The following is a 26,456-nucleotide window of genomic DNA, read 5'->3' as shown; positions in this document are numbered from 1 at the left end:
ATGAGCCTACTGATAAGAGCAAGCTCTGGGGTGATTTAGAGGAAGAAGAGGAACAAGAGGAGGAGATGGATGAAGAGGAACTAGAAGACGGCATGGAATCGGTTGATACATTGTCAAGGTATTGTTTTGCCTTCAACTCTGAGATGTATTTGCTTGTTTATTATATAATATATATTTTTTTCATTATTATTATTACTAGGTCCTTGTCCGCGCTACGCGCGGATAGTATTTTAATTTTTTTTTTATATTTTTATACTATTATGTCAATTGTTTAGTTTTATAAAATGTTATGTTTTTACTGTAAATTTGGAATTAAAAATCTAATTTTTCCTTACTGTAAAGTAAGTTAATTTTTTTGAATCTTACCACAACACATTATACATGAAGAGAATATAGTTGGTCTTTATATTCTTATTTGCTATAATATTGAAAATTTTGATGATTTGTTTAAATGGTTTTTTTTAATTATATATTTTAAGATTGATTTTTCGTGACTACATTCTATAATTGTCTAAAAAAAATTGTTTGTCCCATATAGACATCCACATAAATATGAACTTCTTATAAATTTGTTCATTGGAATATTTAGTTTCACTTTCAACTTTATTCTCTTTTTTGGCACCCTCATGCTAACTTGTGGGGCTAGCCAACTTGGTGCAAAAGGGTTTACAAAAGCTGATCGAGATGCGCGTGATCGGACACCTTTTGCTAGGCTATTCGTACAGAATTTTAAAGATCTAAGAATATAAGCAATAGAAAGTTCAGAAAATTATTTAGATACAGCATGTATTTCGTCTAGCTCCGAGTCCAAAGCAGGCCAGTCTTCCTCCTTTTGAATGAGTATAACCAGTTGTTCACAGTTGATTGAAAGACCATCTCTTTGTGTCCAAACTTCAGTATCACTTGCATTGCCCATAGCAAACCTTCAGCTTCCGCTTGCAGTGGTGATTTGGTGCGTGTATATTGGCCCTTGCTCAAAACAACATTGGAAAGTCACCATCCATTAACACAAAGCCAAGTTCATATATATCTCTTTCATTTTATTCAGGATGTCTAGCAAGAGCGTTTCTTTGCGGAGGAACAGTTGTGTCCGTTACTTCAACTCCCATATCAATCTCCATAATCTCGTCTATACGTTGAGATATCCTCCAACAATCTACTTCAATTTTATTCGCTAATGGAAAATACATAATTCCTACGACACTATTAATTATTGTTTTTTTTTGTAACACCGATACGACAAACTTATTTTTGATTTAACAAAACTCTTATTTTAATTTTGTATTAAAGAATCAATCATATTTCATATTATCCATAATTTTAGTAAATTTGCTTATTTGTCATGTTTTTATTAGGTTTTAGCTAAGTCATTGATTTATTATTTATTTTTAGCTAAGTCACTAATTTATTAATTAAAAAAATACCCTTAATTAATATTATATATATATTAAAAATAAATTTTATTTTAGTAATATTAAATTTCTATTTTATATTAAAATTTAGTTAGTTTTTCTTATTTTTCATATTTTATTAGGTTTTAGACTTTTAGATAGGTTATTGATTTATTATTAATTTCTAAGTGATTCGCTAATGTGTTAATTAAAACAATACCCTTAATGAATTTTATATATAATTAAAAAAGAATTTTATTTTAATCATATAAAATTTATATGTTATATTAATATTAAATAATTGATTCTAAAATAATATAATAAAATTATCAAAAATTGAAAAATAAGATAATTTTTATATATATTTTGTTGCTATCTGAAAACAATATTTTTATTATAAAAGTTAAGAAGATACAAAAAATTATAGTTAAATATTATTCAAGAAAAAAACATTTATATAAAGATATTTTCTAAACTATTTCTAAGATATGAGTGTTTTAAAAAATTTAACACAGGATGTTTAGAACACGGGATTATGCTTATGAGAGAGTGGCTCGGGAATAGGCTTCGAAATGGGTCGAATGGGCTCCGAAAATAGCTTATTTTTTTTTAACTCAAACTCAAGTCCGGATGACATGGCATCTTGATTGGTTCACAATATTTTGCCTATGTGGCAAGGCTTAGAAAGTAGGGATTTAGTCCCTTTTATATAGTAGGATTTTTTATTATATAATATCCAAGTATGAAACTGAAAGTTTTTCCCTTTTTCAGCACTCCAACTGGCACAGAGACACCGAATGCAATTGAAGAGAAAGGAATCCGATAGGGCTCTATATCAAGTAGGAAACCCAATTTTAATTGATGTCGAGCAGTATTTTATTGTTAGCTCTTATTGTTTGGTTTTTAAGAGCATGTTTATTGCAGTGCTTTAAGTGGGTTGCTTAGGGTATTTCTGTTTGTTTAAGTTGTGTGTTCGTTGTTCTGATTATGTAATGTTTCTCTTCAGAAGTATGTCGAGTTTGGAGTTGTTGTTATGTTTCTGTTGAACTTGTTTGAATGTATTCTGTTTCTCTTTTTGTTTCTGTTTCAGAAGCATTGGGAGGGAGAAGATCAAGTTTCTGTTTCAGAAGCAGATGAGTCTTGGACGCAAAGCAAACCAGGTGAGTAGTTATTTAAAATTTAATTTTTTTTAAGAACCCTTAACTTAATAAACTAGCATTGAAGGTCCAAAATTAGGTGTTTTTTAACATTAACTCTTAACTTAATTTTAATACTAAAATATTGACTAAGAACCTACTTAGGGGTTATTGCAATAAACATGCTTTAATACTGTCCTTTTAAAAAAAACCTGAAGGTACTTAAGAATTGCTTCTGGAACAGTGTTGGGAACCACACACATACGTTATTAAAACTGGCACTCAAGACAAGCCGGGAGCGAAAAGGGTAAGCAATCTATGTCGGACTTACCAAACATTTGTTTACTAAAGGAATTGGTAGGCACTTTAAATATGTCGTTGTCAAATACTCAATTGATAGTTCATGGTTGGTTGGAAATGAGGCTAAAACTTTAGAAGTAATTTGATCTTTTGAAGTTGTTCGGTCAAGTAGCCGTTTATTTTTGTATTACATCCTCGATTTTCGGTTTGATTTATGACAAGCGGCTAATTTATGCAAGCGTGTAAATATGACCAGGTTGATTTGCTGAGAGGGGCAAAAGACAGATGGATATCAGTTTACTGGAGGCCATGGAGAATGTTTTACCTGCCAAGTAAGTAGTAGAACCACTACAACATGTGAGTTCAATAATAACAAGATAAAAGCCATTGAAAAAATAGTGTTGTTAACTCTGTCTACATTTTTGATTTTTGGAAAGTATGAGGAGGCAAGAGAAGAGGAGAGAAACTCGAAGAAAAGGAAGCGTGATGAGGAAGGGAAGAAAAAGAAAGATTTCAAGTTTTTTTCTTCTTTTTTTTGCTAATAAGATTTCAAGTTTTGAGGAAAGCTTCTTATTTATCTATGAATTCTAGATTCTGGACGTGTCCTGAGAATGTGTTTTGCTTTATTTAACACACTGAGAAAGAGAGAGAGTGAGATTGAGGTAGAAAATAAAAAAACCTACAGGCTATGGTCCTATGGATTCTTGATACTCTTGTGTTACCTTAAGTCACAAAACATGTTTGAACACATTCAAAGTAAAAGCCTGAAAAAAACTTAAATAACAAGTTTTTGAATAATCAACAGCCATCGTTGCTGTTGTGATCGTCCATAGATCTTCTTGCCATACTTTGTTCGATGACGCTCTTGACTTCCATTCCTGCATGTGGTACATTATTTTTTGTTGATGTAAAAACGAGTAAAGTTCCAATTATTTGAAGAAATGAAACGGCGACACAAGGCGACATATGACAACCCATTTGATAGTACATATTGCCCTACCACCATGCATGAGACATCATCATGACTTCACCCTTTCTTTCAACATTTCTCTCTTTTTTTCTCACTCTCATACATCATCTTGCAATGGACAAACCTCATTTGTACCAGTTCCAACTCAGATAAACGCAAGTAATCTCATCAACTCAAGATTTTTTAATTAAAATTCAACACATTTAAATGATATCGCTGACACAAAGCTAAATAATTGAATCTTTTTTTTTATTAAAAGAAACAACTATATTTGTACAGGTAAAAAATCTAGAATTAAGAATATTTTAAGTTGTGATGGGACAGATTTTAGCTTTACCATATTTCTAACCCCTATCATGTGTGAAAGCCTAAGTGGATTGCACTATTATAATAATGAATGTTTGTCCTTTTTCAACAATTTAAGATAATGGTGAGTAATGTATGTGTAAACGTAATTCGTATTTTCAGCAAAAGATTGCACATACATTATGTTTGCCTATTTTACATGTGATTTGCTTGCTAAAATATCGATAACTAAGCTGGCATCATAGTCAACATTTAGTGTTGGAGGTCAAGTGTTGAATTCATGCAGAAACAATCTTTTACCAAAAAAAAGTGTTCAGACACTGTTTTTCATTTAGAATTTGTTACCATGATAAAATATTTATTTTCTAATATAGTTTTTATGTATTTAATTACTTTATATATTTAATTTCCAGATAGTATTAAATTGGATGTCTCAAACCCTAAAAGAATATAATCTGCGTGTATGTGTGTGTTTGTGACATTTAAGGTTTCGTTAAACTCTTGTTGCAAGATAACTATGTGAAAAACCATTATCTTAGTTTCAAAATTATTTTTTAACACCCACAAAAAAAATCCTAAGACAAAATTAAATGACTACTAGATTATTACCCGCCCTTTACAAGGGCGGATAAATTTTTTTGTTTTAATTTTTTCTGAAAATTTTAATTTTTATATTTGTTTTTAAATCATATTTGTGTTTAATATTAATTTAATATAATAAAATAATTCTTTAAATAAATAAAATACATAGTTGAACATAACATTTATCAATAGGTCACGATATTTTTTTAATAGAGTAGATGATAAAATAACATTCAAAATAATATCACACAACTTCTATAGAAAGAAACAAAAGAAAAATATTTTAACGCATCATGCTTATACCATAGTGGTTTCATAGACAATTTTTTCAAATCTTTACAGTTAATTAAAAAATAAGAATCCAAAAAACTTGCAAACTCCTTGATTTAAAGAGACGGTTAACTATAACCTTAACTGGCTGTTTTACCTCGTTGCTAGAACTCGACGGGTACAGTCCATACTCACAGGTTGTACATGAGTTGCAAGTGCCATTTTCCTAAACTTCTTAATTTCATCATTGTATTGTATTGGCTCGAGTCTAAGTCAATGCTCCCTTTATATGAGCTGTATACATTGCTTTGACCCGGTTTCATCCATTAGTGAATTTCTGATAGTGATACGTTTCCTTCTAAAGCATGCAGAATCTGCTTGTTTTTCACACAAAATTATTAACATATATCCTTCAGACTATATTTTGCAACGTTAAGAAAAAAGATTAATGGCTGACTCCTAAGAGAAGAGAAAGGATGAAGTATGTTATAATTTGGCTCATGTGAGGTCTGTGGCGAGGGGGATGGTGGCGAACACGACATAGCATAACCACAATGTGAGCCATCTCTTCTCTGTCGTACTCTTATTCATATTTGTATTAGTTAAATCCTCAAGCCTTCTTCATATATTATAATATTATATTAGTTTGATTATTTTTTATTAAAAAAAGCAATAGACTATAATTAAAAGATATTGGAATATACTTTAAATAGGAAAAATCTAAACATTTTATTTACAAATCTTAATGGTTTCTTTACAAATATTTTCAAATATTTGGCATTTGTTGTTGCGATTTGTACTCAAACAATGCAGTTAAAATTTTCAAATATTTTGCAGTAATCTAGGAAGTTCAAACAAACATGGAAATATCCATTTTTATATTTATTTTAATTATAATATAAGATAATATAAATTGTCATTGACATTGTCACTTTAACCCGAACACAAGCAGCCATGCGAGATATATACAAACACCCAGTCTGTTTTTTTGACTAAAACAAACACCCAGTCTTAGTAACATGGCAAATGAAATGTATATATTGTTTAGCATTGGTAAAATGAAAGAGCATATATAAATTTTTTTTGCTACATTATTAACTTTTTATAAAATGAATTTATTGGACCACTAAAGAGGAAAGGATTAAAGAACAAAATAATAATGAAGGAGAATATTTGAAAGTGCATAGGTCACTTAAGGTTAGACGTGAAGAGTTTGTTGTCATATGGTCGTATATTTTGTAAGAAGTGAAAAGTTTCTTGTCATAGTCACCAAGGTTAGAACATGAGTAAGATCGGGTATTAGTTTTTAACAATAACAAAACTATATGGTTGCATATTTTGTAAAGATGAGTAATTGCTGTAAATTGAGTATTTGGCATGCAAATTGTTTAGATAATTGATGAGTATAACATATTGGTTAATTATGGTTAGTGTATTAGAAAAGAATAATGCTCAAACATGTTATATATTGCATTATATTGTATAAACAAATTATAAGGATTGTTATATTTGTTTCTAATGAAAAATGAATAGATCCAAAACTTAAATGATAACTTTTTAAATAGATAAAAAATAGGACTCTAAATTAATAGATTAGATGAGCTTAGATAGATTGCTATTTAACAGGGTCCGTTACCGCAGATGGTTGAATCGACTGCGAGTAGCACGAGACCTCCGTTTCCTTCGGAAGAATTCTACCAACATCATGATTAACTATCTCTACAATGTTCTAAAACTAAAAGAAAATTAAGAATCATTTTTCTTTCTTTTCAAACATGATGAAAGAAATGTCGCGTGTTTCATATTTCCACATCTTTTGAGAATCCAATTATTAAAAGATATATTCAACTAATTGTGGTCACCATTTTATCTACGAAGATTCGAAAACACATTCAAGATGTATATAGTTTTAGGTACACCAAAAGGCGAGCAAGCAACACGTGTTGGTGGTATACATAAGAGACAAAACCGGTCTGACTTGACATAACCCGGCCATATACCAGGTTTGACTCGAATCATATTTTTGTCCCCAAACAGACCCAAAAATTAATACAATTTTATATGAAAGTGATGATAGATCGTAAAACCAAACATAAGCCAGCACAAAAATCATATCAAAGTGACTTTGTTTTGAATTAGACATCCATCTCAAACTTGAACCAAATCGATTTTGAATCTTAAACCAAAACTCCACCACCAATAATGTGCTTGAGGTGGGGTCATGAACCGTGAGTTGAAACACGAGTGAAATATAATTCTATATATATAATAACCACCTACAGAGGTTTCAGTGCCACACACACACACACTTCTCACTTAAGAAAATGGAGAAGAACACTTTACACACTTACAAACTTGTGCTTCTGTTCGCATGTTCTTTGGTTCTATTTCTTAACACGGAGCTGAGTTTTCTTGCATCTGCAAAAACCCTAGACAATGATAGCAAGGCATGTAACGCAAACTGACCTTTCCCTATTTTCGAACATCTCTTAAATACTATCACTGTTTTTATAATTTTATAATGCTAAATTTAAAATTCAGGTTTATATAGTTTACCTTGGCGAAAGAGTACACGATGATCCCGAACTCGTTACGGCTTCTCATCATGAAATGCTTGAATCACTTCTTGAGAGGTACTTACTAATACTGATATTACTGAACCTGTTTATACTATATCTCTTTTATCTTCATTAGGTAACAAACATTCAAATATTTGTTTCTTCTTTCCACCCAAGAAACCTCATTCGTCATGCTATATGTGTCTTCACATAACTTAGGCCCTCCTGTCTTTTTTTCTTTTGTCTATCATAAGTTCTTCTCTCACTTAAATTTCTCATGTTATATATAGCAAAGAAGACGCATATAACTCAATGATCTACATCTATCAACATGGATTCTCCGGTTTCGCAGCACTTCTTACATCTACACAAGCAAATAAAATCTCAGGTACTCATCAAAACCCATACACACATATGTGAAAATTTCATAGAATAGTCATTTTTAAGTTTTTGTTACAAAAATAGTTTTCAATAAAAAAATGACCAAAATTTTTTTTATTAAAAGGTGAAAATATATTTATACCATAGGGTTAACTAATTTAGATTTAGAGTTTAGAGTTAATGGGTATAGTTTTGAGTATAAGGTTTCAAATTTTAAAAAATAAACAAATTAAAATTAAAATTTCAAAATAAAAAAGAGTATATTTTGGTCATTTTCCTTATCGACTATTTTTGTAACAAAAATTTCAAAATGAGTGTTTGATAGAATTGCCCAATTTCATATCTTTGAGCACTAACGACTTTGGTTTTCAAACCGGAATCTTGTAATATAAACACAGAGCATCCAGAAGTAATCCATGTTATACCAAACCGGATTCTGAAACTGCAAACCACAAGAACTTGGGACCACCTTGGCCTCTCTCAAATTTCAACACCTTTTTCTTCCTCTTCATCAACATCTGTAAAAGGTCTTCTTCATGACACCAACATGGGCAGTGAAGCTATCATCGGCGTCATAGATAGTGGAATATGGCCAGAGTCAAAGGTATTCAACGATCAAGGCCTTGGACCAATACCTAAGCGTTGGAGAGGAAAATGTGTATCAGGAGAAAAGTTTAACGCCACAATTCATTGCAACAAAAAGCTAATAGGAGCTAAGTACTACGTAAGCGGCCTACTAGCCGAGATGGGAGGAAAATTCAACCGAACCATAATCCAAGATTTCAAATCCAGCAGAGATATAATCGGTCACGGCACGCATACAGCCACAATGGCCGGAGGCTCATTCGTCTCCAATGCAAGCTACTATGGTCTAGCCCAAGGTATATGATAAGTAGTAGTTGAGACTAAACCAAGCCAACAGAAACTTTTGATAGTATTCACTATATATATTTTAAGTTAAAATTGACTTCCAACATAAAACTAATTGATAATAAATGTATTGATCTGTCCCTGATATAAGCTAATTTAGGAGTCAAGGTATAGGTTTAATAAGACATAACCTTGTTCCCTTGTCAGGCACGGTCCGAGGTGGTGCTCCTAAGGCCCGGATAGCCGCATACAAGGCGTGTTGGAACGGAGTAGAACCTGCTGGAGGGTGTACAACTGCTGATATGTGGAAGGCTTTTGATGATGCTATACATGATGGGGTTGATGTTTTGTCCGTTTCTATTGGCGGTGGTATTCCAGAGGATTCAGAGGTTGATAAGCGCAGCTATATCGGGGCTTTTCACGCGGTGGCTAAAGGGATTCCAGTTGTTGCTGCGGCAGGTAACGCTGGGCCTGGTGCTCAGACTATTGTCAATGTTGCTCCTTGGTTTTTGACCGTTGCTGCTACTACTCTCGACCGGTCTTTTCCTACCAAGATCACTCTTGGGAATAATCAAACCTTCTTTGTAAGTTTTAATACCTTTTATTACCCAAAAACCTAAACAACAATTATAGTTTAAAGTCTGGAGCTATTTTAACTTGTTGGTGTCTAACTAGGCTGAATCTCTGTACACTGGACCGGAGATTTCAACCGGTTTAGCCTTCCTGGACTCAAGCAGTCATGATAATGTTGATATGAAGGGGAAAACAGTTCTTGTTTTCGATAGTACCACTCCAATTACATTGAAAGGTGTAGCAGGAGTCATCTTTTCCCAAAAGCCTGACGATCTACTTCAACGGTGCCATTCTTTTGCGTGCATTTTTGCAGATTACGAGCTTGGAACCGACATTTTACAATACATACGTACCACCAGGTCCTCTATCTTGAAGCAAATAAACTCTGTTTATAATGTCACATCTCTCTCTCTTTTTTTTTTTATCTATAAATATTATTGATCCAAAGTCTAATCACAGATCTCCTACGGTGAGAATAAACTCGGCTACGACATTAACAGGTTTGCCTGCAACAACAAAGGTTGCTGCATTCTCATGTAGAGGGCCAAACTCAGTTTCACCAGCCATTCTCAAGGTTACAAAGCCGTTATGTCTCTGGTCTATGTTGTTTACTTCAAAAGTTGAAACTAGATCATTTATCACATTTTACACTATGTAGCCTGATATAGCAGCTCCTGGTGTGAGCATACTCGCGGCATTAAGTCCGTTTGATTCTAGAGAACATGATGGATTTGGACTAGATACAGGGACATCGATGTCGACTCCTGTTGTTTCTGGAATCATAGCTCTCCTCAAGTCTCTGCACCCTAACTGGTCTCCTGCTGCAGTTAGATCAGCTTTGGTCACAACAGGTTCTTGCTTAGTTCTTCACCTTTTCTTCTTTAACTACACAAACAAAACTGACTAACCTGTCTCTTTTTGGAAGCTTGGAGGACAAGTCCATCTGGAGAGCCCATTTTTGCTGAAGGATCAAACAAGAAGCTTGCAGATCCATTTGACTATGGAGGAGGTCTTGTAAACCCTCAAAGAGCTTCAAAACCAGGACTTGTCTACGATATGGGGATTCAAGATTACATCAACTATATGTGTTCTGCTGGTTACAACGATTCCTCAATTTCTGGAATGGTTGGTAAAATTACCAAGTGTCCAAATCCTAAGCCATCAATTCTTGATATGAACTTACCTTCAATCACAATTCCAAATCTTGAAAAAGAAGTCACACTCACAAGAACTGTGACCAATGTTGGACCCATCAAGTCAGTCTACAAAGCTGTGATTAAGTCTCCACTCGGCATAACTCTCACCGTCACACCGAACACACTCGTGTTTAGCTCTGCAGCTAAGAGAGTGCTCACTTTCAAGGTGAAGGCTAAAACGAGCCATAAAGTCAACACTGGTTACTTCTTTGGAAGCTTGACATGGACTGATGGTGTTCATGATGTTAAGATCCCTGTCTCTGTTCAGACAAAGATTATGATCAAGGTTTAGCAAAGAAACTCAAAATTATCTGAATAATAAGCGATTTCGATCGACTCAATGTATTAAAAGAGCCATGTCGATGCTCATGGCTTTGTTCCTAATTATGAAGTTCGTTGCAAATTTCAATTCAAAGTGTGTCAAATCAATATCTTTATTAATTAGAAAGATGAAATCACCAAAAATTTAGAATCCCTTATACAACAAACGCACATATAAAGAAAACCGTGAAGTTTCCTAGTTTATTCGTTACAACCATATGTTAACTATAACATTAGTCATGTTGTGACTTGTTAATGTCTTAAGTTTGACCTGAGAACTCCAAGTTCATTTCCTGCATATGTTGCATATATATTGAATATTTTGTGTATTTTTGTCTTTTGATGGAGAAAATAATAAATGTTACATGTTTTGACACACTCATCCCCCAGAGCAACCAAACCGTAACACATGGCAGTTTATACTTTACGGCCAACTAATGGAACTGATCAATGCCCTACCAGGCTACGACCGTGCATGCATGAGCAGTTTTTTTTTGCTTAAATATTATAGAATATTCTTGGTTTAAAGTTTTTATAATATAAATTCTGACATTGTTAGTGAATATAAATTAAAATCTAAAATTTATTTTAAATTTTTATTTATAATATTTCAATCTAAAAATTAAATTTTAAATTTTCAAATATTGTTTGAAAATAATTTTACATTTATTTATCTACCTGCAACTGTTTACAACGCAAAGCTAGCTTAAAATGCCAAAGAACCACGTTTGCAGGTGACAGAGGAGAAACCACTCGGATCCTAAATTTAATATTCCATAATCGTTGAAGAAATTGTACGAAATGTTTTCAATAAACTTTGAATGGATCGTATGATGCTCTTGAGAACACCATACAAGCTGCCGAACACCATATGCTATGTTCTTTAGAAGAACACATGCTCTTTTTTTTCTCACTGAGAAGAACACATGCTATGTTTCGCAGCGTGAGAACTAAAGCGTAAATTTAAAAATGTAGACCAATGATATAAAAAGGTTCGCGGAAATGAATTGATTGAAAGGGTGAAAAAGTCATGGAATATGAAACACAACATTTTGCTTGTCTGCTAGGTTCGTGATGATAATTAATTAATTTCAAATTTTCTTGCGAAAGTAACTAAAGATTGTAAGATATGAATAGGAACCCGATATTAATATATGCAAGGTATTTTCATCAATCGTGCGTCAAAAAGATGAAAGGTGTACAGAATATATACCACCATTCTTACACCTTCTCGTTCTTTCTCGTCTTGATTCTATTTCATCCTACCCTTTCGATCGTTGTTAACATGATGTCGTCTACAGAATCTCTCACAATCTCAAGCAACAGAACACTTGTATCTTCCGGTGGAGTCTTCGAGCTTGGTTTCTTCAAACCCTCGGCACTCTCGCGTTGGTATCTCTGGAATGGAAGCGAGTTTAGTGGCATACCGGAGGTCCAAGGATTAAGCTACATGGTCTACGATTATACGGAGAACAGTGAGGAGGTCGCTTACACGTTCCTTATGGCCAACCAAAGCATCTACTCGAGATTGAAGATCAGTGAGTTAGGGTACCTTTACCGATTCACGTGGATCCCGCCATCATGGGGATGGAACATTTTCTGGACTTTACCAACGGACGACTGCGATATTTATGAAAGCTGTGGGCCTTATGCTTATTGCTTATTACGACCTAAGCACGTCACCTAATTATGTAACTGTTTTGCAGGGTTTGATCCCAAGAACCGGCAGCAGTGGGACTTGAGAGAAGGATCAGATGGGTGTGTGAGGAGGACACCACTGAGCTGCAGTGGAAATGGGTTTTCGCTACTAAAGAATATGAAGCTGCCAGATACTAAGATGGCTGTTGTGGACCGGATGATTGATGCGAAAAAATGTAAAGAGAGGTGCCTTAGCGATTGTGACTGTACGTCGTTCGCGGCTGGGGATGTTCAAAATGGAGGATTGGGTTGTGTGATTTGGACCGGAGACCTCTCTGATATCCGGACTTACTCCATCGGTGGTCAAGATCTTTATGTCAAAGTGGCTGTTGTTGATCTAGGTAACAATTGGATATCACAATCTCATTATAAACTGAGATATCTACTGTGACCTAAATATATTTCACCAAATTTAAAATAAATGAATAAGAGTATAAATAAATTATATATAAATAATTTATTTAATTAATTAAGTATATAATTATTTTTGTTCGTTATACATATTTTTTTTTTAAAAATTAGAGGAAATATTACGTCCATATATGTTAAGTTGAAAATGCTTGAATAAGAGTTTAAAATTAAGTATTTTATACTTTTATTTTAAAATTCAAAATAACAAATGTGACCTGTTCATCCAAAGAAGTAAATAACAAAAGGCCAAATATTATAGAGTAAAAAGAAGTTTTATTGAACAATGTAAGTAAGTTAGTAACATAGTGATAGCTAATAAATTGATAGCAAATTTGTATGGAAATATTATGCTAAAAATTTTATAGTGATGTTGACAAAAAAAAATAATAGTGGATGTAGAAGTTATTAGATGCAAAATATATCATTTTATAAGATACAAAATGCTTCCTTCAAAAAGAAAAGATATACAGTAGTTAGCCCGCACTTTACATGCATGGATAATACTAGTAGAAATAAAAATCATGAAAAAATATTATTATGTTGGTCAACTAAATAAAAATATTTAAATATGAATCATCCATGAAACGAGCTGGCTAATAACTAGTACTCCCTTTATTTCATTTTAATTTTATATGTCATTTAAAGTTCTTGTCACATATTTAAAATCATTAAATTCTTAACTAATAAATAATTTTATTTGAATTTTTAATTAATAAAATAAGAAATAGGGATAAAAGTAGAAAAAAACTATTATTCATATAAAAATATAAAATAACAGTTATAATAAAAAATCTTTTAAAGTTTATAACCATACTTAAAATGAAACGGAATAAATAATATGTATGATTATGATTATGAATTCTCAAGAAGGTAAAATGCATGAGATAATTCTGCAAACACCAAAATTTAAGCAAACAATTTTTTTTTTGCAAACACAAGAGATGTTATACGACAACGACCTATAAGACATACTGTAATACATATAGTTTTTGTTTTCTTTCTTCACGTCGCGGTCTCATACAGTCATACTAATTTCTTAACCTGTCGAAGTCGACTAACTTTTGCTTTTAATGAGTGATATAGCCATTCATGCGGAAAAATCGTGTTGGTCAACTTAATAGCTTTCAAATTTTGACACGATTCTTTGCAGTTCTTTCCTCGGACGAGGAGAGAGACATAAAATTAATAAGTTAGAGTATAGGAGTCGGCCTTATGCTTATTCTGTGTGTTATCGTGTTCTGCTTTTGGAAGAAAAGACAGAAGCAAGCAAAGACAACTGCAACACCTATAGGTAAATAAGGCTCTTTTAAATTAAAAAACACCTATAGGTAAATCAGTAATAATCTTCACTTTTATTTAATTTTCAGTAATTTTTATTTTATTTTCTTATCCTTTACGTGTTCAAATGTCAAGTGAAAAACCAAATTCTAATGAACGTGGTTAGGTTCACCCTAGGGGATGGTATTACCAAGACAGAAAAAATTCTCTGGAGAGAACGAAGAAGAAGATTTAGAACTTCCATTGATGGAGTTTGAAGCTGTTCTCACAGCCACCGAACATTTTTCTGATTGTAACAAGATCGGAGAAGCTGACTTTGGTGTTGTTTACAAGGTAGATTTATAACAATTTATCTCCTATTTTGTGGTTTTAGCCACTTATTTTGTTATAGTTTTTTTTCACGAAATATTCATGGTCAAATTTTGGATATTTTGAAAACATTTTATTTTATGATTTTTTAAACTTTTTTGCCACTGTTTACATACAAATAGCCAATTTTTCATTTCATGGCTTTTCGTGGATTTTCTAAAAGTATTAATGTATGGCTGTTATCATAGCCAAAGAGATGAGAGTCGATTCTCCAAGTACTCGTAGATCAAGATCATCATTTGCCAATTAGCATACAGCTTCTGGTTTCATCTCACAACATAATCAATTCAGTTATTAATGTATGGCTGTTATGTGGCCATGTCTCATTGTCTTGATGAACCTGATAACAGCCATACATTAATAATTGAATTGATTCTGTTGTGAACGATATGCAGATGAAACCAGAATATGTATGCTAAATTGGCAAATGAGATTTGATATTATCAATGGTATTGCGCGAGGGCTTCTCACTACAAGAAAACGTAGCAGTAACAACGGTATTTTACGAGGAAATTATTTCCTCGTAAATTTACATAAGCTTTACAACGCAATTACGACGCGACATGACTTCGTCGTAAACTCGATGGTAATTTACGACGAAATGTATTCGTCGTAAAGTTAATGTAAGTTTACGACGAAAGTACGTGGAATGCAAAATAGTTGTAAACGTTACATCGACATTACAACGAATCATGTTACCGTTACATAAAGGTGAAAACGTGTATTGAAAGTGCTTTAACTTACCTAAGTTCGTTGTAAACGCGTTGTAAATTTTCCATGTAAAATCCATGTAAAACTTACCATATTTCTCTATATATATGTCATTTCCCACAACTCTCTTCCTCACAACACACAACTCTCTTCCTCACAACACACAACTCTCTTCTTCTCGAACCACCAATTACTATTTCGAAGATAACGATAACGAACATGAGTCATTCGTCTGTCTGCCAATTCAGTAGAGCGATAAGGAGAAAATGGAGGGAAGTGAAGTTGGTTTATACTTGAGTGAAACCTCCGACCATCGTCAAAGGTTCCTCTCAAGTACAAACCAGCTGCACTTCCGTCCACTTTCTCCTTGTCGTTCCACTGAATTGGCAGACAGACGAACGACACAGGTTCCTTATCGTTGTTTTAGAAATAGTAATTGGTGGGGTAACAACGCAATTACGACGAAACCAAATTTCGTCGTAAACGCCATGTAATATTACGACGTAAGTACGTCGAAAATGAAATTTTACATCGATATTACAACGAATCATGTTACCGTTATATTTAGGTGAAAAACTTATCGAGTTTCGTTGTAAAGTCGTTGTAAAAAAACTATGTAAAATCCATGTAAACTTTCCCTTGTAAAATCGTTGTTATATTTCAACTACCCAACTCGAAAATTTCTCTATATATATGTCATTTCCCACAACTCTCTTCCTCACAACACACAACTCTCTTCCTCACAAGACACAAACGGAAAAAAAAAAAAATTTAAAAAAAAATAGTAGAAAAAATGGTCGGTGGCGGTAGTATTTACGAGTTACGAAGTTGGATGTATTTGCACAAAGATTCCGACGGGAGAGTGACGAATGCATTTCTGAACGGGCTAGAGACATTCATGCACCAGGCGGGCTGTACACCGATCACGCAGGAAAGCGGTAAGATGTTCTGCCCCTGTTCAAAATGCAAAAATTCGAAATTTGCACGTAGTGAAACTGTATGGAATCATTTAGTAAACAGAGGATTTACACCACAGTATTACATTTGGTATCAACATGGAGAGGGTTATGGGGGAAATGAAGCTAGTAGTAGTAATGCTAATTTTGAGGATGCTCATCATAATGAAGAACCGAATCATGTGCATAATGAATATAATTATCATCAAGAGGAGCAGATGGTAGATCATGATAGGGTTCAAGATATGATTAGTGATGCATTTTTAGAAACAACTACAACAATAGCAGATGGAACTGGAAATGTAGAAGAACCTAATTTGGATGCAAAAAGATTTTATGAAATGCTAGATGCTGCAAATCAACCAATCTACACTGGTTGTAGAGAAGGTCTCTCTAAATTGTCTCTAGCAGCTAGGATGATGAATATTAAAACGGATCATAATTTACCTGAGAATTGCATGGATGCATGGGCGGAGTTGTTTAAAGAGTATTTGCCAGAAGACAACGTGTCTGCTGAATCTTATTATGAGATTCAGAAATTGGTTTATAGTCTTGGGTTACCCTCGGAGATGATTGATGTTTGCATCGACAACTGCATGATCTACTGGAAGGAAGATGACAAGTTAGAAGAGTGTCGATTCTGCAAAAAACCACGATTCAAACCGCAAGGCCGTGGAAGGAATAGGGTACCGTACCAAAGGATGTGGTACCTACCAATTACAGACAGATTGAAAAGATTATATCAATCTGAGAGGACTGCTGCGTCGATGAGGTGGCATGCCGAACATGTCCAGAGAGATGGTGAGGTTGCACATCCATCAGACGCAAGAGCGTGGAAACATTTCAACAAGGTACACGGAGATTTTGCTACAAATATTCGGAATGTCTATCTTGGGTTATGCACCGATGGATTTAGTCCATTTGGAATGTCTGGTAGACAATATTCTTTGTGGCCAGTCATTCTTACGCCGTATAATTTACCGCCGGATATGTGCATGGAACAAGAATTTCTATTTTTGACCATATTAATCCCAGGGCCGAAGCATCCAAAACGGTCTCTTGATGTTTTTCTTCAACCGTTGATAGAAGAGCTAAAGCAATTGTGGTCAGAAGGGGTGAGGACGTACGATTGTTCCTTGAAAACCAATTTTACGATGCGAGCAGTTCTGATGTGGACGATAAGTGATTTCCCTGCTTATGGGATGTTGTCTGGCTGGACAACACATGGAAGATTATCTTGTCCGTATTGTCTTGGATCCACGGATGCTTTTCAACTGAAGAATGGTAGGAAGAGTTGTTGGTTTGATTGTCATCGTCGGTTTCTTCCACTTGCCCATCCGTACAGAAGAAACAAGACATTGTTTCGACACAAAAAAATTGTCAGAGACAGTCCTCCTCCATATCTCACCGGCCAGCAGATCGAAGCGGACATTGATTATTACGGAGCTCAGGAAACAGTTAAGGTTGGAGGAAATTGGCATGTTCCTGGAAATATGCCTGATGGGTATGGTGTATCTCACAATTGGCATAAGAAGAGTATATTTTGGGAGCTACCGTATTGGAAGGATCTTCTCTTACGCCACAATCTGGATGTCATGCATATCGAGAAGAACTTTTTTGAGAACATCATGAATACATTACTTAACGTCCCTGGGAAGACAAAAGATAACAAAAAGTCAAGGATGGACTTACCTGATATTTGCTCAAGAAGTGAGTTACATATCAAGAGCAATGGAAACGTTCCTGTTCCCATCTTCCGGTTGTCATCAGCAGCGAAAACAACCTTGTTTGACTGGGTTGCATCGGAAGTTAAGTTTCCTGATGGTTATGTTTCAAATATGTCAAGATGTATTGAACGAGGTCAAAAGTTCTCCGGAATGAAAAGTCATGATTGTCATGTGTTTATGCAACGACTGCTTCCATTTGCTTTTGCCGAGCTCCTTCCAGCAAATGTCCACGAAGCACTTGCAGGTAATTATAAATTTATATATATACCTATGTTACGAAATGTTATTAATTTGATTCCTTTTAAAATATACAGCCATCGGAGCATTTTTCAGAGATCTTAGCACACGTACGTTCAAAGAAGAAGTCATCGAACAACTTCATCAGAACATTCCGATCATATTGTGCAACCTGGAGAAGATATTTCCTCCTTCATTTTTTGACGTCATGGAGCATCTAGTTGTCCACCTACCGTATGAAGCATTGCTTCGTGGACCTGTTCACAACGGATGGATGTATCCGTATGAGCGACAGATGAAACATTTGAAGGGGAAAGCAAGAAATCTTGCAAAGGTAGAAGGTTCAATAGTTGCAGGGAGTTTGACAGCCGAAACATCTAACTTCACATCATACTACTTTGCTCCAACTGTTCGTACGAGAAAAAGAGTTCCTAGAAGATATGATGATGGTGGAGTACCGACATCATATCCAATTGATGGTGTTCCTGACATTTTCTGCGAAATTGGACGGTTTGGTGGTAAAACGAAAGAAGTATGGTGGTCATGTGAAGAAGATAAACATAGTGCCCACACTTATATTCTGCTCAACTGCGAGGATGCAATGACCCGTTACTTTGAAAGGTAAATTTTTTGTGAATGTTAATTATATGAATTGAAGTTAATTATGTATGATTTGATTATTTGTTCAATTTGCAGGATGTTTGTATCTCAAGTTGAAGAAGCAATACCAGGAATATCTGCAACTGATGTGGATACACGTAAAGATAAGCACTTTGTCAAGTGGTTAAAATCACAGGTAATATATCTCATACTATTATATTAATTAAGTAAGTGTTTAAGAATATATATATGTTTTTTGCAGGTTGATTATGACGATCCTTATTATCCCGTATGGTTTCATGAATTGGTTCAAGGTCCAGTTGCAAAGGTCACCACATCACCTATGTATTTCACACGAGGATTTACCTTTCACACATACGAGTATGGGAGACATCGGGCAACGAGTAACTACGGAATATGTGTGAAAGGTGAAACAGACTTTTACGGGATATTGCAGGAGATTATTGAAGTGGAATTTCCGGGGTTATTGAAGCTAAAATGCGTCCTCTTCAAATGTGAATGGTTCGATCCTGTTGTGAACCGAGGGATTCGGTATAACAAATTTGGTGTTGTGGATGTCAATTTTGGGAGAAGATACAACAAATTTGAGCCTTTCATTTTAGCTTCACAAGCCGAGCAAGTTAGCTTCCTTCCTTATCCTCGGCTTCGAACTTCCGGGATAAACTGGGTAACTGCTATCAAAGTTACACCTCGTGGACGCATTGTCGTTGGAGAAGAACCGCCCTTGCAAGAAGAAGACGCTATCACTGAAGTTGAGGTACCAGAACAACCAACTGATGAAATCCTTTTGATCGACCCGCAAAACTTTCAATATGAAGATATTCCCGAAGATGCGACAGATGAAGCACGTGAAGACGAGTTCGAGAGAAGCGACGATGATGATTGTAATGATAGTGATGAGAACGAAAACGATTTAGAGTGATGTAATATATGTATCAAATGTTGGATTTCTCTATTGTAATATTTTCTAAAAGAAAGAGTAAGAAGTAGTATGATATAAGATATGATGTTAGATGATATGTCACTTTGGGGTTTAGGGATTTCATTCTCGGTGTTTAGGGTTAAGCGTCGTAATTTCGTCGTAAATGGAAAAACGCGGGCCTGGTAATTTCGTCGTAACTCGAAAAACACGGGCCTGGTAATTTCGTCGTAAATTAAAAAACACGGGCCTGGTAAATTCGTCGTAAATGGAAAAACGCGGGCCTGGTAATTTCGTCGTAAATTTACGTCGATTTTACGACGAATCCTAATCTATATAAGGGGACGCCGAGAGCGAGGCTGCCTCGCTCATTCCTCCCAAATTCCTTTGCTCTCTCTAAGGTAAACTCTCTCTTCTCTCTCTCTTTTTTTTTTTTTTAAATTAGTTTAGGTGATTAGTTAGGTAACGGAATTAGTTTAGGTGATTAGTTAGGTAATTAGTTTAGGTGATTAGTTAGGTAACGGAATAATATTTTTATTATGTCGTAACTGATAAAATTTATTTTAATTTTTTTTAGATGGCTCCTAGAAGAAAATCCAGAGCACCTAGTTATAGAGATTTGTTTGGCGACGATGGTTCCGGTACATCTTCTTCCGGTCCATCGTCTTCTGGTCCATCATCCTCCACCGCAGTTCCAGACTCTCAGCCTTCTCAGAGAGTTGCTTGGAGTCCTCCTCCACCGCAGATGCCTCCACCGCAAATGCCTCCACCGCATATGCCTCCACCTCCTCCTCCAGCGGCTGCACCTGAGCCTGTCCCAGAAGGTGCAGTTCATCCGGATTTGCGTGTGCCTTCATATGCCCCATTCGCGAGATATACGGTAGAGGATTTGCTTGCCCAGCCCGGACGAGAGGGTTTGGATGTTCTAGACCCCGATAGACCCCGAGGAACTTATTGGTAAGTTATTAATTTTTATTACATAAAAATTTAAAATATTTTTATTTTCTAACGGTTAAATTGTTTTCCTTTCAGGTTTGGGGCTAATAACCGTGTTGGCCGGAGCGTTTCGAAAACGATTAAGGGTTACTACGACGGGGCATATCCGAACTGGAGCAAGACTCCAAATCACGTTAAGATCACGTGGTTTAAAATGTTTGCGGTAAGATTTTTAAATTTAATTAAATTTTAACTTTTAAATATGTATATATTTTTTAAATATTATTATTAATTGTAATTTTTTCAAATTTTTTGTGTTTCAGCAAAAGTGGCATTGGTCTTTGGGAATCACCGAGATGGTGAAGGCGGAATTCGTTGCAAAAGCAAAGATCCGCCTCTGCAACACAGTCTCCGATTGGAAGGACAAGTGGGAGCTCGACGGGTATGAGGGAAAGCCCACTGAGCTCACGACGGATGTGTGGGATGGCCTCATCGCCTATTGGAAGCACCCGTCTTCGATCAAAAAGGCCAATTCGTGCTCGGCTTCTCGAAGAACGAAGGATAAAGATGGTAATTTGCCCATGCTTCACAGAACCGGCCAAAAACCACATGCAGGCATCCGTCTAGACGTTGTAAGTTTTGTTTTTAAATATTTATTTTAAAATATTCAATTAATATAACTTTTAATATTTTTTTTTTGTAGTTGGAGAAGACGGGAGTCTTACCATCTCTGTCTGACCTATTCAAGATGACTCACGCCACATCCGACGGAGTTTTTGTGGATCCTGCATCAGAGAAACTCGCTCAAGCAGTGGCTACTCGGATTGAAGAACGGGAGACGCAACTAACTCAGGAGTCTCCCGATGGATTACCCGTCACATTGTCCACCGAAGAAGCCGACCGAATCTTCGAAGAGGTAGTACAACTAAAATTTTTTTTTTCATTATTTTTAATAACTATATTAATATATGTTTTAATTTTATAGCTGGCTCCTAGAAAGAAGGGCCGAATAGTCGGTATAGGCTCCGTTAACCAAGTTGCAAGGGCAACTTCGTCATACACTTCGAGACGGGATGAAGAGACTTCTCAGATGAAAGCTCGAATGGATAGCCAGCAGGTTCGTTTAGACTCTCTTGAGGATTTGCTAGACGTGATGGCCGTGGGAAACCCGGTTATGCAGAGAATGTTGAGTCAGAGACGAGCCGCTCTTGGGTTGCCAGTACGAGATCCCCAAGAGTCCGATCCAACCCGTCAACAGCCGAGCAACCCCACCGACTACTTCGATGATATGTAGTTTTTTTAATATTTTCGGTTTGTATTATGAATTTAAATATTATGACTTTTAAATGCTTTTTTATAAATGTTTTTTATTTTCATATTTCGTTTTAAAATTAAAATTATTTAAAATTCAGAATTTTAAATAAATTCAAATTTATATATATATATATTTGAGGTTAAAAATAATATTCAAAATATATTATAAAACGAAACGTCGATGTAGGCTCGACGTAAACATTTACAACTGATTACCGTCGAAAATAATTACGAGTCTTTTACATCGAAGATTTTACGTGGTCTTTACATCGAAATGTTACGTGGAGTTTACATCGAAATATTTACGAGGGTGTTACAACGAAAATGTTTACGTGTGCTTTACATCGAATCCATTACGTGGAGTTTACCACGAAATTTTACGTGTCGTTTACGACGAATCTCTGCCCTGCGCTTTACGAGGAATATATTTCGTCGTAAACTTAACAAGTCATTTACGACGAAACGTCGGTTACGACGGGCGTTTTACGACGAAACGTGTTTCGCGGTTCATTCGTCGTAACACCCCGTTTACGACCAAGACTCATCCATTTGAATCATCCATAGGGATTTGGAAGCAAGCAACGTCTTGCTTGATAAAGATATATATGACTCCGAAATTTTGGACTTCAGAATGGCTAGGATCTTTGGACTAGATGAGACAGAAGCTAACACGAGGAAGGTGGTCGGAACTTAGTAAGCAGTTAACAACATCATCACATTTTTGAAGCAAAGAGCTAACCCAAATACAGCTTAAAACCTGATAGTTATTTTCTATTTAACATTTGCTATGCAGCGGCTACATATCCCCAAAATACGCTTTAGAAGGGATATTCTCGATGAAGTCAGATGTGTACAAGAGGAATAAAGGGTCTTGCTTCTTGAAATTATAAGTGGCAAGAGGAATAAAGGCTTCTACAACTTGGACCGTGACCATAATCTTCTCCAATGTGTAAGCTTGAAACCTCTAAATTTTGATTGTGTTGCACACTCAAAATCTATGACGATGGCACTAAGAATAAATTCAACCTTTATGCACAGGTGTGGAGGCGGGAGGAATTGAAAAAAAGGTCAAGGTCTAGCGATTGTAGACACGATCATAAAATATTCTTCATCCCCAACGTTCAGGCCACGTGAAATCTTAAGGCGCTTACAAATTGGCCTCTTGTGTGTTCAATCACGTGTAGATGATAGGCCACTGATGTCGGCAGTTGTTTTGATGCTGGGAAGTGAAGCAGTAGATATTCCTCAGCCTAACCTGCCAGGTTATTGCGTCATATGAAATTCTCGTGAAACTTATTCGACTTGGAGTAAACAGCCCGACCATGAATCTTGCACAGTGAACCAAATCACCATGTCGATCATTGCCGCTCGGTAGTGTCATAGCCTTTGATAATATTCTTATAATTAAGTATCAAAAAATTTATTCATCCTCTGATACTTTATCAATCTGGTTTCGTGATTTCGAGCCAATTCAACTTCATTCATATCAGCAACGATCTCAACACCAGCAATTCAACGACAACCACAGATCACAACATATACAAGCAGTTGTCTAGCTTGATCCTCCTCTACTTATATTATATGTTTTTACTCTGTTTTTGTAAGCTCAAGAACTCAGAGAAACCTAACGTTTTTACCAGTATAATTAAACTGAAGTCAGTAAATTAACATTAATATCCAAATAAATACAAGAAATTAGTAGAATTATCAATAACAAAAAAAAAAACAGAGAAGAGACATAAAGAGCTCATGTTTAGTTGATGATGGATCGGTGATGAAGATCAAGGCTAAACAAAGAAACTCAAAAATGATCTGAACCATAAGCGATTTCGATCGATTCAATGTATTAAAAAGAGCGGTATGATGCTATGGTCTTTGTTCTTAATTAGTTTTTTGCAATTTTCAATTCGAACTGTGTCGAATCAATAAAATTATCAATTCGAACTGTGTCGAATCAATATCCTAGTTTATTCGTTACAACCATATGTTAACGATAGGCTTGTTAATATGTCTTAAATTTCGACATGAGACCTCCAAGTTCATTTTCTGCAAAGGTAGCATATATACTGAATATTTTCGTGTATTTATGATGGAGAAAATAATAAATTTTGCATGTTTCTTTTTCTTTTTTCTAATTACCCTCCAATAAAAAGAGAAATAATTTAACACCCTTATTCGTTAGACCAACCAAAGGTGACACATGGAAGGTGATACTTTACATCCAACTAAAACTAAGAGCACCTCCAATGGATAATTCTAAATATGAATATGTATGTAAGTATATATTGTATATTTTTATGTAGTTGTGGGGTCCACTAAATAGTGTAGAACTCCTACTCAAAGGTTCCAAAAACAAAAAATTTAGAACCTTTGAATAGGAGTTTTACACTATTTAGTGGACCCCACAACTACATATACATATACAATATATACATAAACATATATTCATATTTAAAACTCCAATGGGTAGAACTTACCATTAGAGTTGTTCTAATGCTTACTCACACTACCCTACCAGGCTACCACCACGCATGCATGAGCAATTTGTCTCCCTCTTTTTCAGCTGCTCTCATATTTTTCCTTCTCACTGATATAAATTTATATAATTGGGAGAAATAATATATTTATATATATAAAAGATTTGTGAAATCAAAATCCAACCTAGGAAAATATTATCCTAAGTCTATAATTATTTTTAGAGATATAAATAAAGTTCTGGAAATGTTAAAATTTGAAATAGAAAGTTAGAAACACAAACGGTCGCTTCACTCTTTTTTTTTTTGGTAAAATGTTAAGCTTACCATTTTCTGAAGAAGGATACAATGTTGTTGTTGAACGACTTATTACAAGGAAGAGAAACGAAAAGAAAGGAAACAGAGCAATACAAAACAAACAGAAGAAGCTAAATGAAACTAAGGCGGGAAGAGACGGGGGATGGAAAAGTAGAGCTGCAGCAGCGAGACAGTCCCATCAGGCGGTGGTGGAGGTAGAGAAAGGAGGCGATCCCTCATTGAACGATCAACCACCTTGGCGATTGCAGCTACGGTAGAGGAAGAATCCCGGAAGATACGATGGTTCCTTTCTCTCCAGATGCTGTAAACGATGGCCTGCAGCAAAAGCTTTAAAACTGTCCCAGCACCCGAGCGTGAAGTGATGCGGGGGAGATTCATAATATCAGCCACAGAAGCAAAAGCAAGTGGAGGAGTGGGGAACATCCAACCAGCAAAGTGAGACCAAATTGCAGTTGAGAAGGTGCAGGTAAAAAACAGATGATCATGAGTTTCTGAATCCAACGAACAGAGGGGGCACACAGGAGGAACCAGCAGACCCCATGAGATGAGCCTATCTCTTGTGGGGAGTCTAGACAGGAGAGCCATCCAAGAGACAAAGGAGTACCGGGGAATCTCCTCTTTGAACCAGACCATTTTATTCCAAGAAACCAGAGGGGAGGGCTGTCTTATAATATTCCATGTAGCCTTTGAAGAAAACTTGGGAAGAAAAGAGCAAGCACCACTCCGCCAAAGGAAAGAATCCTGGCCGCGCACAGGAGACGGTGGTTGCATTGTAGAGAGAACCACCTGCAAGGTTTTCGCTTCATCAGACCTAGCCGGAGGCAGGGTCCAAAGGCCATTGGGCGCAGCTACACAGACAGAGGCGTCAAGAGGGATCCGCAGATCTCTCGTACCCCGATTGCCAAACACAGAGATTAATGGACCAAGGTCAGTCCACCAATCAAACCAGAAACTGACAGACCTCCCATCACCTTCATTACATCTCATCATCTTATGTAGCTCTGGCTTGAGCTTTAACATTTGGTTGACCGTAGATGAGAAAGTAGTAGAAGTTGAAGCAGTCCAAAAGGTCTGACCTGTGAAGACATTTTCTTTAAGCCATGCAACCCATAACGAACCAGATTCCGAAAAAAAATTCCAGACCCGCTTGAGTTGGAAAACAAATTGAAACTCTTCCAGCCTTCTAATTCCCAATCCCCCCTCCTTCTTTGGCTTACATATGCTTTCCCAGCTAACTCTAGCACCCGAGGCCGTAGTGGTGTTGTTTTTCCATAGGAAGGAAGAACATAAGGAGTCAACCTTAGCATAAAACCTTTTTGGTAAGGTGAAAACCGAGCTCCAAAAGTTCACCATACCGTAGATGACAGATGAGACAAGAGTGATCTTCCCCGCATAAGAAAGGCTCTTGACTGTCCAGGAGTTTAACTTTGCAGTAATCCTCTCCAGGAAAGGCTGAAGCGTTGCATAACTAATCTTCTTCGGACTGAGAGGAAGACCCAAGTAGCGGGTGGGAAAGGAGCCACGCTTGAAGCCAGAGATGTCACTAATGACAGTAGCTTCCATAACAGAGTAACCTCCAAAAAAGATTTCTGATTTTTCTGAGTTCATATCCAACCCCGACCATTCTCTAAAC

The 26,456-nt window shown here is 35.7% G+C and overlaps 1 protein-coding gene, 1 long non-coding RNA gene and 1 pseudogene across 2 annotated transcripts; all 3 read left to right on the top strand.

Moving 5' to 3' along the window:
- The first annotated feature begins 1,706 nt into the window (after positions 1–1,706).
- LOC125591898 lies at positions 1,707–3,537 on the top strand. The gene is made up of 5 exons (XR_007327895.1): positions 1,707–2,230; positions 2,482–2,551; positions 2,746–2,884; positions 3,084–3,159; positions 3,265–3,537. It is a non-coding gene; the product is annotated as an uncharacterized LOC125591898 (long non-coding RNA).
- Positions 3,538–7,232: 3,695 nt separating this feature from the next.
- On the top strand, positions 7,233–10,942 carry LOC106376950 (subtilisin-like protease SBT3.13). The gene is made up of 9 exons (XM_013817093.3): positions 7,233–7,402; positions 7,497–7,588; positions 7,804–7,901; positions 8,293–8,775; positions 8,972–9,348; positions 9,440–9,696; positions 9,797–9,911; positions 9,996–10,188; positions 10,263–10,942. Exons 1-9 carry the CDS (start codon positions 7,280–7,282, stop codon positions 10,823–10,825), a joined length of 2,301 nt encoding a protein of 766 aa, XP_013672547.2. The 5' UTR covers positions 7,233–7,279; the 3' UTR covers positions 10,826–10,942.
- A 219-nt stretch (positions 10,943–11,161) lies between these two features.
- On the top strand, positions 11,162–15,571 carry LOC106373844 (annotated as a pseudogene).
- Positions 15,572–26,456: the final 10,885 nt, after the last annotated feature.

Source organism: Brassica napus, chromosome A3, assembly GCF_020379485.1.
Source record: "Brassica napus cultivar Da-Ae chromosome A3, Da-Ae, whole genome shotgun sequence".
NCBI lineage: Eukaryota > Viridiplantae > Streptophyta > Magnoliopsida > Brassicales > Brassicaceae > Brassica > Brassica napus.
The sequence above is the reverse complement of the archived record's forward strand: the minus strand, read 5'-3'. Positions and strand labels throughout refer to the sequence as shown.